The sequence below is a fragment of the Cariama cristata genome, unplaced genomic scaffold, assembly GCF_000690535.1.
Source record: "Cariama cristata isolate BGI_N322 unplaced genomic scaffold, ASM69053v1 scaffold14708, whole genome shotgun sequence".
NCBI lineage: Eukaryota > Metazoa > Chordata > Aves > Cariamiformes > Cariamidae > Cariama > Cariama cristata.
Genome location: NW_009630795.1, coordinates 83,580 through 96,583, shown reverse-complemented (window position 1 = coordinate 96,583; position 13,004 = coordinate 83,580). Strand labels below are relative to the sequence as shown.

The following is a 13,004-nucleotide window of genomic DNA, read 5'->3' as shown; positions in this document are numbered from 1 at the left end:
AGAAACTTAGATTGCCAGGTGGCTGACAAACCACAGTGGGAAAGTCGTTACATACGTGTGGGCACATTACAAAAAGTTGCTTTCCACAGTGACATCTGCTTGTTCAGGAATAAATGGATCAGTGACTGCCTCCCCATCTTGAAGCCTGCTGGCTTTAATCAGTGGTTTGACTTCATGTGTTGCATTGAACATTTATTGGAATTAACATGCCGTTTCTTCTGGTTTCAAGTTGTTTCTCTCTTTTTGCAGGTGAATTACAGAAAGTGACTCCCAGAGCATCTTGGCTGTATGAACTCTTGAGCTGTCAAGGGACTGAGAGGCTTATGAAGAGGTTCTGTCAGGCAAAACAGTGCTTAGCAAAGACACCAAGGAGGAGGGAAAAGGAGAAAGGGAGGGAGCGAGAGCTGAAACACTAACAAACCATGGTAGGTATTTGTCGTCTTTCATAGCATTGCATTAAAAATAGTCTCTGCTGACAGTCTTGCAAGGGGCCTAATAAAACCGAAGTAAGGGGGTTTTCTGACCTTGCACTAAATTAGAGATGGTACTGCATGCTTTCAGCAAAGCAAATGAGGTTTGATATATTGTCAGCCTCTTAAAACCAGAGAGTTGTCTTGTGAGCCTGCATTACATGAATTATTAAATAGAAACGAAGGGGATGCTCATAAGCTTTTCTGATAAAACTGGCATTAGCAGGCTGTAGCAAACAGCATGAGTGACCTTGAACTTGCAGATTGCATAACCAAATGCTGATATTCCCCTTCCACCTCTTCCTCACAAAAGCAAGTGTTGATTATTCATGTAGGTGTGCATGTGACTGAATGGTTCTATGTACTATTTGCTAATAGTGTAGATGAAGTGTGTGTAGTCAGATATACTTGGTGTATATTGTTTAAGTGAGGAGTCATTTCTCATCTGCCTGGTATTGATTGCAAATTGGGAATGCCTGAGATGTTAAACTTGTAAAGCTGTGCAAGTATGAAGTATTGTGATGGTAAGATTCTGAAGATGCATTCACAAAAAGACAATAAACCTATCCAGTTCCTGAAAAATACCTGTGGAGAGCAGTTTTAAGCATATTTATAGATTTTTAAGTCTTCTAAGATTATTATTGAGGGAATGGAAATGAGAATAAAGGCAATACATTTTAAATATAGTTCTCGAACGTTTGTGTAGCTGATTGCTGCTGATAGGCTGTGTGTTTATGTAAAAAAAAAAAAAAAAAAAAGACCGAAGATGAGGCTTTTGCCTGTTACAGAGCACAAAGAGAGGAAGAACACTTGACAAAGCAGAGTTGTCAATATATTGTATTTTAAATAGTGTCCCATTATTATTTTTGGCCAAAATTGTAATGAAGAATTGATCTTGTTAGTCCCTCTTTGTTAGAAAAGAAATATATTCTAATTTTGGAGTTACTAATTTGTTCCTGTTTTACTGTTTTCCCTAATTGATATCTCATAAGATAAGAGATGGTGGGGGTGAATTAATAGATCCAGCCTGGCAGTTTTCACTGCTCAACTGCGTCTTCTTTCTGTATCCATGTTGTAGAGAAGCCACAAGAGGGACCTCCTGGAAGTGTTTTGCAACCTATGAAAGTACTGGGGATAACCCCACACCCCGACTGATGAGTTTCTTTTACTGCCCAAATTTGGGTAGGAGCACGAAAGTTAGGAAAGGAATGATGTCACATCAGCCTTCGATGGAAGGGACCTAATGAATGCAATAAACCAGGAAATTGTGAGCAGTTCATTAGTGAGGATTCAACCCAGACACCTTTGAGATCCTTCAAAGGCCCTTTATGTTGTTAAGAATGCATGCTATTACAAACCCATGAAGTAGGGGTGAAAATGAGACCTAGTTAAGGTATTTAATGTGTAGGAGGAACAGAGGTTTGTGGTTCATGATTCCAAGTTCTGGGAGGCTTTCAGCAGTGGTTGATGTGTCTGTAGAGAAAAAGATTTAGAGCTGGTCTTGCCAGAGGTCTGTGCTGTGATCGCAGCTGCTCTGGGTCACTGTTTAGATCAAAAAAGGTCTTACCTGGATAGTGTGTGGCAAACCATAAGCTTCCTAGCACAAGTTACCGAACCCCTTAAGTTTACCTTCCTCAACAGTATTACTCAGGGCTCCGTGTTTCACTGCAGACTCTTTTAATTAGCACTCTAATTTCTTACTATTCTTTCAAATTAATTTTTTTAAAGGAATTACTTCAGTCTTTTCTTACCAGTTTATTTGTGTGCTCATCTTCATGCCTCTGTAAATCCCTGTGCAGTGTGCTAAGCCTCTCGCGGCAGTACGTATTGCCCATGACTTCATCTGCGGGAGTCACAAAACGATAAGGGAATGGCTCTGTAATTGCCTTGTTCTGAGGTGTGTTGCCGTTGTCTCTAGCAGAGGCAGCTAGAAGTCAACACTTCCAGAATATGCAAAGTTGTATTTGGAGACTATCAATGCCTGTTACAAAATAGAAATCTTCTCCACCTTCTCCTTGTCTGCCCTCCTTTCCACATGCTTTTTACGCAGTCTGCCCTCACCATGGGGTACTTGGGTACCTTGAAATGAGGTTACCTTTTGGGATAAGGACCCCGACTCTGGCTTTGCTCTTTGCTCTGAGCTATCCAGCTGCTGAAGGTTGACACAAGCCAATAAAGATCACTGAAATTCAGGAACTCCTTAATTCCCGCAAGTATTCCAGGGTAGGAGACCCCCTCTTTCAGTACTACTGCTCACAGCTTGTGTCTCCATGAGATGTAGGTCCTTCAGGTAAGACCAGGGCCCAAGTGATTTCTCAACTGACTTTGAAAGCTTAATCTAAATAAACAAGCTAGTCAGAGGTTCAGGGGAGTCAGAGACACTGAAACGGGGAATGAAATTCAGGGGTTTCTTGGTCCTGTGCTTCAGCACTCTAACCTTATACTTAGCCAGCCAGACCATGTGCTCTTCTCAAAGAGAAGCTTGGCAGGGGAGGACAGGGAGAAGTGAAAAAAACAATGAAAATGAGAAAAAGATGGTGGGGCCCGGGGAGAGTCATGAAAGATCAAGATGTAGAAACTCCATTTCTAGCCATTGCAAACAGAGCAATACATATGATGGGTCTTGACCCTATTTTGTATCCACTGTAGCTGTATACAGATGTACAGAATTTTGTCTAGTCCTAGACCTAAGTTCTCCCTTTTTTTGATTTGTGACTAGCACACACAGTGTCACAACTTCTGCTTATGATGGCTGTACCAAACAAAAGATGAAATTCAGATTGCTTGATTTTTAGATGTCTGTGGCAGCTGATCTGATACAGTAGTCTAGACTTCTCTGGTCACACGTGGATGGGTGGGGAAATGTACCTCTAAAGCACAATTTATCTGGTCCTGAAGTAGACATAAACTCTGCTCCAGATGTGCCTGATAGACATAAACATGAACTGTGTTCCACATGTGCCTATTCTTCTTAGTAGCCAGTAAAAGGATTCTAGAAGAGTTGGATTTAGGCATCGAATATTAGGTACCACAGAACCCACCCAAGCCCAATGCTGATTTTGCACTTGTGTTTGCTTTCTTTCTTTTTTCTTTTTAAAATTTATTTAAACAAAGATAAGAAAATCACTCCTGCATGATTATAAGCAATGGTCATCGTAAAACACTTTCCTACATCTGTCAGGGAGGATTCCCATTCAGGCAATGTCCTTCTATCGATAATCCAATAACATTGTTCTTTTCCCCCCTCCCCTGTTTCCCACTTCATAACAGAGATCTATCCGATCTTTTGCTAATGATGACCGCCATGTAATGGTGAAACATTCAACCATTTATCCATCTCCAGAGGAACTTGAAGCTGTCCAGAACATGGTATCAACAGTAGAATGTGCCCTTAAACATGTCTCTGACTGGATGGATGAAAAGAACAAGTCTACAAAATGTGAGGGTGATGTGGAAGCAAAGGAAGAAGCTGCAGAAAGCAATGCCAAGTGAGTGAGTTGAGCTTCATAATGTGTTACTGTTCTGCTCTGAATGGGTTCCTTTCCTCCTAAATCAGAGTCGTAGTGTTACTTGATTCTTTTGCCTGTGAATGTTCGTAGAAGGAAGTGGATATATTTGGACTTTTTGAGGTGGGAGCATGTAGCGTGAGTGCAGGGAATAGTAATAAGCCCAATGTGGGCAGCAGCTACTCGCATTATTTATTTTACTGTAATGTTGTGAAGTTGCATTTAGCAGACAAACCTTTCAGCAGTTACAAGTGAATGTGTGTCCCTGTAACACACGAATGCAAATCCACAGCCACGTAGCTTAGGGGCTCCTTCAGTTCAACATACAAAAAAAGATTTTTATCAATTTTATTGTTTATCCAGCAAACTAACCTTTCTAAGGGTCCGTTACCTTCCATTACTGTAATGGTTTAACCCCAAGAGGCCGCTCAGCACCGCGCAGCTGCTCGCTCACTCCCCACAGTGTGATAGGGGAGAGAATTGGAAGGGTAAAAGTGAGAAAACTTGTTGGTTGAGATAAAGAAGTCTAATAGATAAAGCAGAAGTTGCATGTGCAAACAAAGCAAAATGAGGAAAATTCATTCACCACTTCCCATCGGCAGGCAGGTGTTCAGCCATCCCCAGGAAAGCAGGGCTCCATCGTGCATAATGGTGACTTGGGAAGACAAACGCCATCACTCCAAACATCTGCTTCATTCCTCCTCCTTCCCCCAGCCCTATGTGCTGAGCATGACCTCCTATGGTATGGAATACCCCTTGGGTCAGCTGTCCCAGCTGTGTCCCTTCCCGACTCCTTGAGCAGCCCGCTTGCTGGCGGGGCAGCGTGAGGAGCAGAAAAGGCCTTGACACCCTGTAAGCACTGCTCAGCAATAACTAGAACACCACTCTTATCAACACTGTTTCCAGCATAAATCCAAAACATAGCCCCATACATGTTACTATGAGGAAATTTAACTCTATCCCAGCCAAAGCCAGTACAATTACGTAGCGCTCTACTGATTGAAACATCCGATTGCTCTATGTGCCAGCCTATGCCCTGACATGGTGCCAAGTTTTGTTGTTCTAGAATAACTCCAGTAGTAGAGGAAGAAGTAGGAACAACTGGCTCTTTTTTAAAAGTTTTTAAGTTTGTTGGTGTAAAGCTTTTTAATTTGGGCACTCTGGCTCTTCAGTGCTTTCTGGATAATCTGTTTCACATGCTCTCCAACTCAGGTAAGTATCTATCTAGGTTACAGATTAGGAAATAAAGCACCAGGAGACCACTAGCCAATTTATTGTGACTTGGAAAAACCCAAATGCTCTTCTCTTCCTGTGATGTAATGCTCCTCCGCTGAACTTTTTGGGACTTAATCTGGTTACATCTGTAGCATAACCTGCACTAGAGATGTAGTTAGAGGACTCTTTCCATTTCCTTTCTGATGATGCATGGAGTATTAGGGAAGTCTGCTGCTACATGGGCTTTGCCCAGTAAGTTCTGATCTTAAAACTGATAAAGAAAGTGTATTCTTTTTCATATATATTTGTTATGTTTTCTGACACCTTTTATGGCAGTGAAAGGGTTATTGTGAGGCCATTTTTAATTTTTGATGTCCTGGTAAATAATATGTATGTTAAGTTCTTTACATTTTGGGATGGTGGAAGTATAGCCTACTCTAACAGTAATAGATGGAAATACTTCTGGAGTAAGACACAATTCAGTGCAGGTAAAGGAGGAAGATCTAACGCTGAATCAGGAAGACATGTATCAGTTTTTGAACTGAAAATAAAGTTTACTGGCTTAATATGAAAGAGACAGTGATTACCATTGTATTTATCTGTTATTCCTAGATGTGTAGTGATATATGTCTGAAAATTCAAAAGTGAAATATTGCTTCCTGTTTTATCATAGTAATGTGGTTCTTAGTTATTTCCAAGCATCTCATAAATTTTTAGAGTAGGATTCAGGAAATAGGGTATGAAGCCTTGCTGTACCTCACTATCTGGATGTACTTCAATTTAGAAACAAGAGATGTGCGATCCTAACTGAGGCAATTTGTATGGCTCGGAGGAGCAGAAAGCATTCATTACAACAGCGTTGTGGATTCTACAGAAAATTCGTCACGTATTAGTAGTATTTTTCCATATGTTTGTTCCTTAACATTTAAGCTTATCTTTGATTATCTCTAGGATAAAGTTGTGGGCTTGAGAGCTATTGAAAGAAACTGCTTCCTCTGCATGAAGTTTAAATGCAGCACCGCCTACTCAGAATGCAGTGATCCACATAGGAGGTGTTCAGCAGCATGAGGACCATTGTATGATAGCCTTGGAAAAGTAAATTCACAAATGGTCCCTCATTTTGATGCCTGTGGCTTTCTGTGTTCCCCAGTACGTGTTTAACAGACACAAGTCTGGTCACTGGCACTTTTGTGTAAGGCTGAGCTGTGAAATGTCACTTTTTTTGGTGTGAAATGTATTCAAATAAAAATAGCAAAACACTTAAAATCACAAATGTTTTTACATAAATTAACGTGTAAATTGTTTTAAGACAGCGTGATTATATTGACACCGGAGAATAATTGTAGCGGATTGATGGGCTGCTTCTTCACAGGTGGACAGTTAAGTTTGTCATCTTCTTGGGGAAAGTGTTTAAGCTCAGTGTTTTGCGGAAGAACAGTCTTTCTTGATGCACAGTGTGCTGTAAGATTTGTTGGTGACTTCCTAGCATTACTGGTGACATTTTTTGGTCTCTTCTGATGTGGGTAAAATAGGTACAGAATGGATTCTTAAAAAAAAAAAAAAAGTGTTGGTTTTTTTTTTAAATCCAAGCCTGCAGAAAATGCTTTTGAGACAGTTGAATGACCTTGCTTTCACACATGTGTGTGCAGGCTTTTTCATGCTTGTGCTCTGTTATAAATTTAGAGTACAATTTTTATAAACGTCAGTGTATTTTTTATACATATAAAATAGTTGGTGTATTTGTGCGTTTGTTTGGGACAAATTATTTTACTAATCACTTTATATGTGAAAAGGGGCTTACATTGTAGAAAAATATGTAACTTAAAATATCTTTATGCTAGTTACAAACTATATATAAAGGAGTTCTGCGTTTTGTCACATGTTTGCGTACAGATACAGTCAAAGTAGCATAGTTCCAGGGTGGAAGTTGAGATGTTGTTTACTTTCGGAACAGTTTTGTTAGTTTGCTTCTGGCTTTTCCAAGGATGGTAACTAGTTTGGGATTGCTGCTCCGTTCTCTGTGTCGCTCCTTCTCCTGTTTATTGTTTAAGCACCTGTTCCTGTCCTTCCGTTTAAAATCCATAGATAAAGACAGTACAGTTATTAGATGAAGATACTTCTGAGTGAAGCTTAGGATCTGTGTGATAACCGCCAATCACAGTGTGACTGGTTTGGGGTGGTTTTGTTTTACATCCATCCCATCCCTCTGGATGGTAAGAATGATGTGAACAGGAATGCTGCCTTTCTGGCTGAGGTGGTTTACCGCCTTTACCAATTACGTGCTTTCTGTGCTCTTTATAAGGGTGATGCGCAGGGTGTGAGATGCATCACGTGGCAATAGCTGGTGTTGAGCTGTCAAAGATGCATTTCTTGCATTTTTCTTGATATTTTTAAGCAATCCTAGCCTACTAAACTGGTTTTTGTTGCAGTCTTTCTCTTGGTACTCAGAACTAAAGTGTTCTTATGTTGCTTCAGAATTTGTTTACTTGGCTCTTAAATGTTCCCTTAAACTTTAGCTGGAGAGGAAAAACTAGTAGTCAGACCTCTATTCCTGTAGGGGTTTCAGTTGTAAGATTTGTTAAAAGAATTGTGCCTGAAAGACTTTTGGAAATTAGAAGCTTTCCTGAAATGTCAGTTTGTAGTATGGGCTAAAACTTCAGAAGTTGGTTATACAATTTTAAAGATAAAGGTTTGAGTGTACAGATCGACTAAAAGAAACACTGAAAAGGTGTGTGGCCGTGTTTAAAGTTGGAGGGTCACTAACAACTCGGATCACTTCTGAAAACAGGATTTCTGTCAGAGAGCCCCTCTGGATTAATTATTCTGCTATTGGTAGATCTGCAGATAGTGAATTTGGACTTTTTTGTGCTTTGTGACTTCAGCTAGGCAACTTCTGCATTTGCATGAATTGCAAATCAGTGCTTCAATTAATTTTTTTTTAATAGGAGCTACTTGCGTAAAAGAAGTTTATGCTTTTCATTTTCTGATCAGTGATACACCACTTTAGCACAGTCATCAGTCCCATCCATTTATTTCCTCACTGTGATAGGATAATACAATTATTTTGAATGTGTGAAAATACCATTTTAATTACTCCAAATCGTTTCATTTCCAGGGATCAAGGTGGTCGGACATTGTGTGGTGTTATGAGAATTGGCTTGGTTGCAAAGGGCTTGCTGATAAAAGATGATATGGATCTGGAGCTGGTTCTCATGTGCAAAGAAAAACCCACAAAGACCTTGTTATGTATAGTTAAAGACAATCTCCCAGCTCAAATTCAGGTGAGTTAATTTAGGGTAGTCCTCTAACAATAGCTGATAGCACTGCAAGGTGTATTTGGGTAAAGGCTGGAATTTGTTCCAGGAAAAAGAGCAAGTGATACAGAATAAAGAAATATACTTTTAATCTAGGACGACATCTGGGGTGTGTGACATGTTTAATGTGGTGACATGAAGTAGTTATTCACAAAATTTAACATCTTACGCCTGTTGTTGCCTACTCCCTATTTGTGATGTCAGTTTTCCTATGATGGCAGCTAACCTTTCTATTTTGTAACTAACCCAGCTGATTTTTGCTTTGTGGTCCAACCACTAATATGAGCCAAATTGCAGTCTCGGAAATCTTCCCTGCTTGAGCATGTGAATCGGTCTGTGGTGTAGTCCCTGTCCCCTGCCTGAACTTCAAGTTCTACACTGCAGCTGCTTTGCTTCGCTTGGGCTGTTCCAAGATAAACACCTCTGTACTTCTGAAGTGAGAACAAGTCACTTTAGCCGGTCACTTGTTTTAGCTCATGTTAATCATGAGCTCATAATGCTTTTTATTTATGAGTATTTAATTCTGATGTTGGCATCCAGTAGGCAGGAGTTACAGATAATACCTGTCTCTTCAAAGCGGCTGGGGATAATACCTTTTTGACAGAGTTCTGAGTCTGAATAATCAGTCCAACTTCCAGACTGATGTACAGTGTTCCCGAGAAACTGTGCCCTGAAGTATTCCACTGCAAGTGCCTCTCTCCAAACCATGTCCAAACTTGAGCTGTTTCTCCTGATCCGCTTTTCTGCCTTGTGTTTATTTCCACATAGACAGTATGTGTTTTACCATTCTTGACAGCTGTTTGTTCTCACTGTTCGTTTGTTCACATAAAGGGCTTGTTTTAATGAGTTGATGTTGTGCCTGCAGATGTGGCCCTATCCATAGCTGAAAATGCTAAGGATCTATTGTACAGTAAAGAGTAAATTTTACTTGTCTGAAATGATAGGGATGTATCAAGTAGTAAAGAGTAAATTTTACTTGTTTGTAGTGAGGCGTGAGATGAGAAAGGTTGAAAGCGAGAAGAAGTTAGCATATGCTTCAAAAAAAGTGAGAGTGGCAGAATAGACGTAATTAAAAGATGTGAAGACTGCAATAAATTCAAGGGACAAGTAGGTAAGATCATACGGGGAAGCAAGGATTACAGAAAAGATGAGGTAAGAGGAATCTGACTTGTGAAACAAACTGCAACTGTCATGGGCATAAAAGACAATGAGAGGTTCTGCAGAGCCATCAGGTACAGGAGGGAGAAGGAAGCGTAAGCCCATTAGCAGACAAAAAGAGCAAATGAGGTACAAAGATGTGAACAGCTTCTGCTTTGCTTCTTTGAAGGCCAGTAGTGAGCAGATGGTTGAACATTTTCATCCCAACAATAAAGGAGCTGAAGGAGTGCAGGTTGCAACAGGGAAAGAAGTTAGAATGTATTTTAGACATGTTCTAACCGTATGGTCTTGCTGAAACAAACTCTCAAACAGAAGGAATAGCCTTAGGACTCGGAACCATCTGTGGTTATCTTTGCAGTTCTGGAGGTTGAGAGAGGTCCCTAAGGACTACTGAAAGACCTGCAGATACAGATCACTTAGGATAACTCTGATACAATGCACGTCAATGGAACAAATAAGGCAGTAGTAGTATTATCTACAAAAGAAATGTAAGCAAGAAATAAAAAGTTTATTGAAAACAATTTAAAAACCACTTGATTTATCGGTGTGCTGTCAAGAGAGGAAGGTCACATTTTCCAGGTATTATCAGGGATCTCTCCTGGGGCTGGTATTAATGAATGAAGTGGGTGACAGCGTTGTCTTGCATCCATTTCGAGAGCTGTGTGGAAAGGGAAGAGAGAAGGACAGACAAATCGGAGGAAATCAGACGAGTGAGAATAAAAACCTAGAAAACCGCATAATTATAACTATCTGGTTTGGAAAAAGTCAAGACTGAATGCAGGTGTAAGTTTTAAGACATTAATGGTTCTTTATAAAGGGACAGTGATTCCGTATCTCACATGACTACCAAAGGTAGGATGAGAAGTAATTGGAACTGTAGCAAGAGGTATTTTTGTTGCAAAATAGGTCATCTAGATTATATGTGTGGCTAAGAATCAGAATAGATTATTTGGAGAGGTATAAAATCTCTAGGGCGTGTGAAGAATACCTTAGGGTTGATAAGAGATGGCCGAGGTATATTTGGGCATACTTCATGGCAGGTGCATGGACTAGGCGAGCTGGTGTGGCTCCCGCCCTGGGATCTCATCTGTTTGCACTGACAGTTATGGTTGTGTTGGTCGTACTGCATGAGAGCTTTTGCATTTAGAGGCAGCATTACCAGGGAAGTGTGTGCTTTTAAGAACAGAAGTTGCTGGTGGTATTTTGCATACTAGCAACTATGAAAGTCGTCTTCTGCCTTTATTTATATTTCACTTTTTTTTTTTTAGTGCAGCTGTTTAGTATTCTCATTAAACCTCCTGCAGACCTTTTTTCTTAAGCAGGTTACCGGGGTTTCTGTGTTTCTTTTTAATGAGGGAGGCAAGACCGTATTTGTTACTGCAATGTCTTGAAGGCTTCTCATTAGTTGAGAGGCATACACATATACAGAGATTCTGCAGTTTTTCAGTTGATTGGGAGATTCTTGAAATCTTTCTTGGTGACTTTCAGAAACTTACAGAAGAGAAGTATCTCGTGGAGGAGCATGTAAATGAGGCAGCTATTATTATTCGTAACACAAAGGAGCCCAAGCTAACTTTGAAGGTGATACTTACATCCCCTCTCATTCGAGATGAAGCAGAGAAGAAGGAAGGAGGTACACAGAGCGTTTTAACTTGCTTCTAAGACTGTTCTATCTAAATGCCCTGACTGTGCAGCACAGGGTTAATTGGGAAGTAGGTTTTGAATTGTGCATCATGTACTAACTAGATTGGCTATTGCCACCATAGGTTACATTATTTGTGCCTTAAAAAGACAACAGTCACTTAATTTTCATGTAAATATGCAGAGTTTTCATTTGCAAGCAATATTCCTATGGTGTTAACTTTGACATACAATTAAATCTTAGTTCTCGTTTCTTCAGACTTGCTAGTTAATTCTTGAGCACCCCAGTGCTGCACAGTCTTGTTTTCCAATTAAGTCAGTCAAGTGGGATTGGTTCGTAGTATCTTGAAAAACTCATAAAATTGTTTCTCTTTTTACATAAAAAACCCTCTCCTGCAAAGCTCGCAAGTATGTCATCCTGGCCCTCAGTTTTTATTAATTGATGATACATAAGTGTATGTTTCTAGCTTTAAGAATTTCCTAACTGGGATACAATTGAAGCTACAGTGCTATAATAACAGCACTTTGCTTCTGAATTGAGCGTTGTACCTCATGTCCTTAGAGCAAAATAGATATAGACAACTGTAACTTAGTTTCTTTCTGTTCCTTCTCCCTACCTGCGTGATGTCCAGTACAGTTATATGCCCCTTGTTAAAGGGATGTTGACTGGTAGTATCAATGAGATTGGAAACAAACCAAGAGAAATAGAGACGAGCAAATGTTTTCTTTTTAAAGTCTTGTCAGTAATTTCTGCTTCCGCTTCCCAAACCTGTCCCTAGAAACTTTGCCACTGGATGATGTCAGACCTTTGACCAACTGGCCACTCTCTGTCATGACAACTGAGGCAGCCGGGCCCATGTGGGCTAGGGAACTCCCTGTCGCTCTCTTCCCATTTCTAGACTTGCCACAAGTCCTTTGCTTACTCCCTTCTCCCACCTGAAATGCCGACACCACGGGAAACGTTGGTCAGTTCTCTGCGTTTTTGTTTGCGGCAATGGCACGAAGGATCCACTTTCAAATGAAATAGAACGCTTTGGCAGCAGTTGGATGCAGAAAAATCTTACAAAAGAGATGAATGGCAAAGATTCCCAGGTTCCAATGTCTGTTTATTCTCAAATGAGTAACCATGCTCTTTTGCAAGACCATTAAAAATAAATTGCACATTACTTTAATTGTTCTCATCTTCCCATAAGATGCTGAGATCAGCTCTGTAGTTGTTGCAGCTGATCCATGTTTGTGAGAAAGAGCACAAAATGCAGAACAAATTTTAACGGTAAAGGATTTGTAGGGTTCTCGCAAGAGGATACAGTTTTGCTCAAAGCCTTCTGTCCAAGCATTTTCTTGCAAAAAGTGATGCCCTTGTGGCAGTAAACTCTAGGGACTCCTGAGTTCATCTCAAACTGAATGAGGATTTGAATTTTTATGCTTTCTTAAATTTAAAATGTAGGTGTTCTGTTTTGTTTTCAGCATCTTAAAATATTTTTTTTAATTCTGTACTAATTTTTTTAAAACTTAAAATGGTTTTACCACCTCTCTTAGAGAGGTGTTGTGCTATCATTTCTGTACAGCTGATGAGGATAGTTACTAGGGTAATGGATCTTGCTTTAAAGCCCAGGTGCTTTGGCATTGGTTCATCACAAATGAACAAGAGACATTTATCATGTTCCTTTTCAAAGATACGTGAAACATTATGCAGGTGT

The 13,004-nt window shown here is 40.0% G+C and overlaps 1 protein-coding gene across 1 annotated transcript in view; it reads left to right on the top strand.

Moving 5' to 3' along the window:
* The first annotated feature begins 248 nt into the window (after nt 1–248).
* Nucleotides 249–13,004, top strand: part of STRBP (spermatid perinuclear RNA binding protein) — a 34,083-nt gene continuing 21,327 nt past the window's right edge. The window contains 4 exon segments of the mRNA XM_009705710.1: nt 249–425; nt 3,741–3,958; nt 8,307–8,472; nt 11,152–11,296. Coding sequence (XP_009704012.1) covers nt 423–425; nt 3,741–3,958; nt 8,307–8,472; nt 11,152–11,296 — 532 coding nt within the window. The 5' untranslated portion in view covers nt 249–422.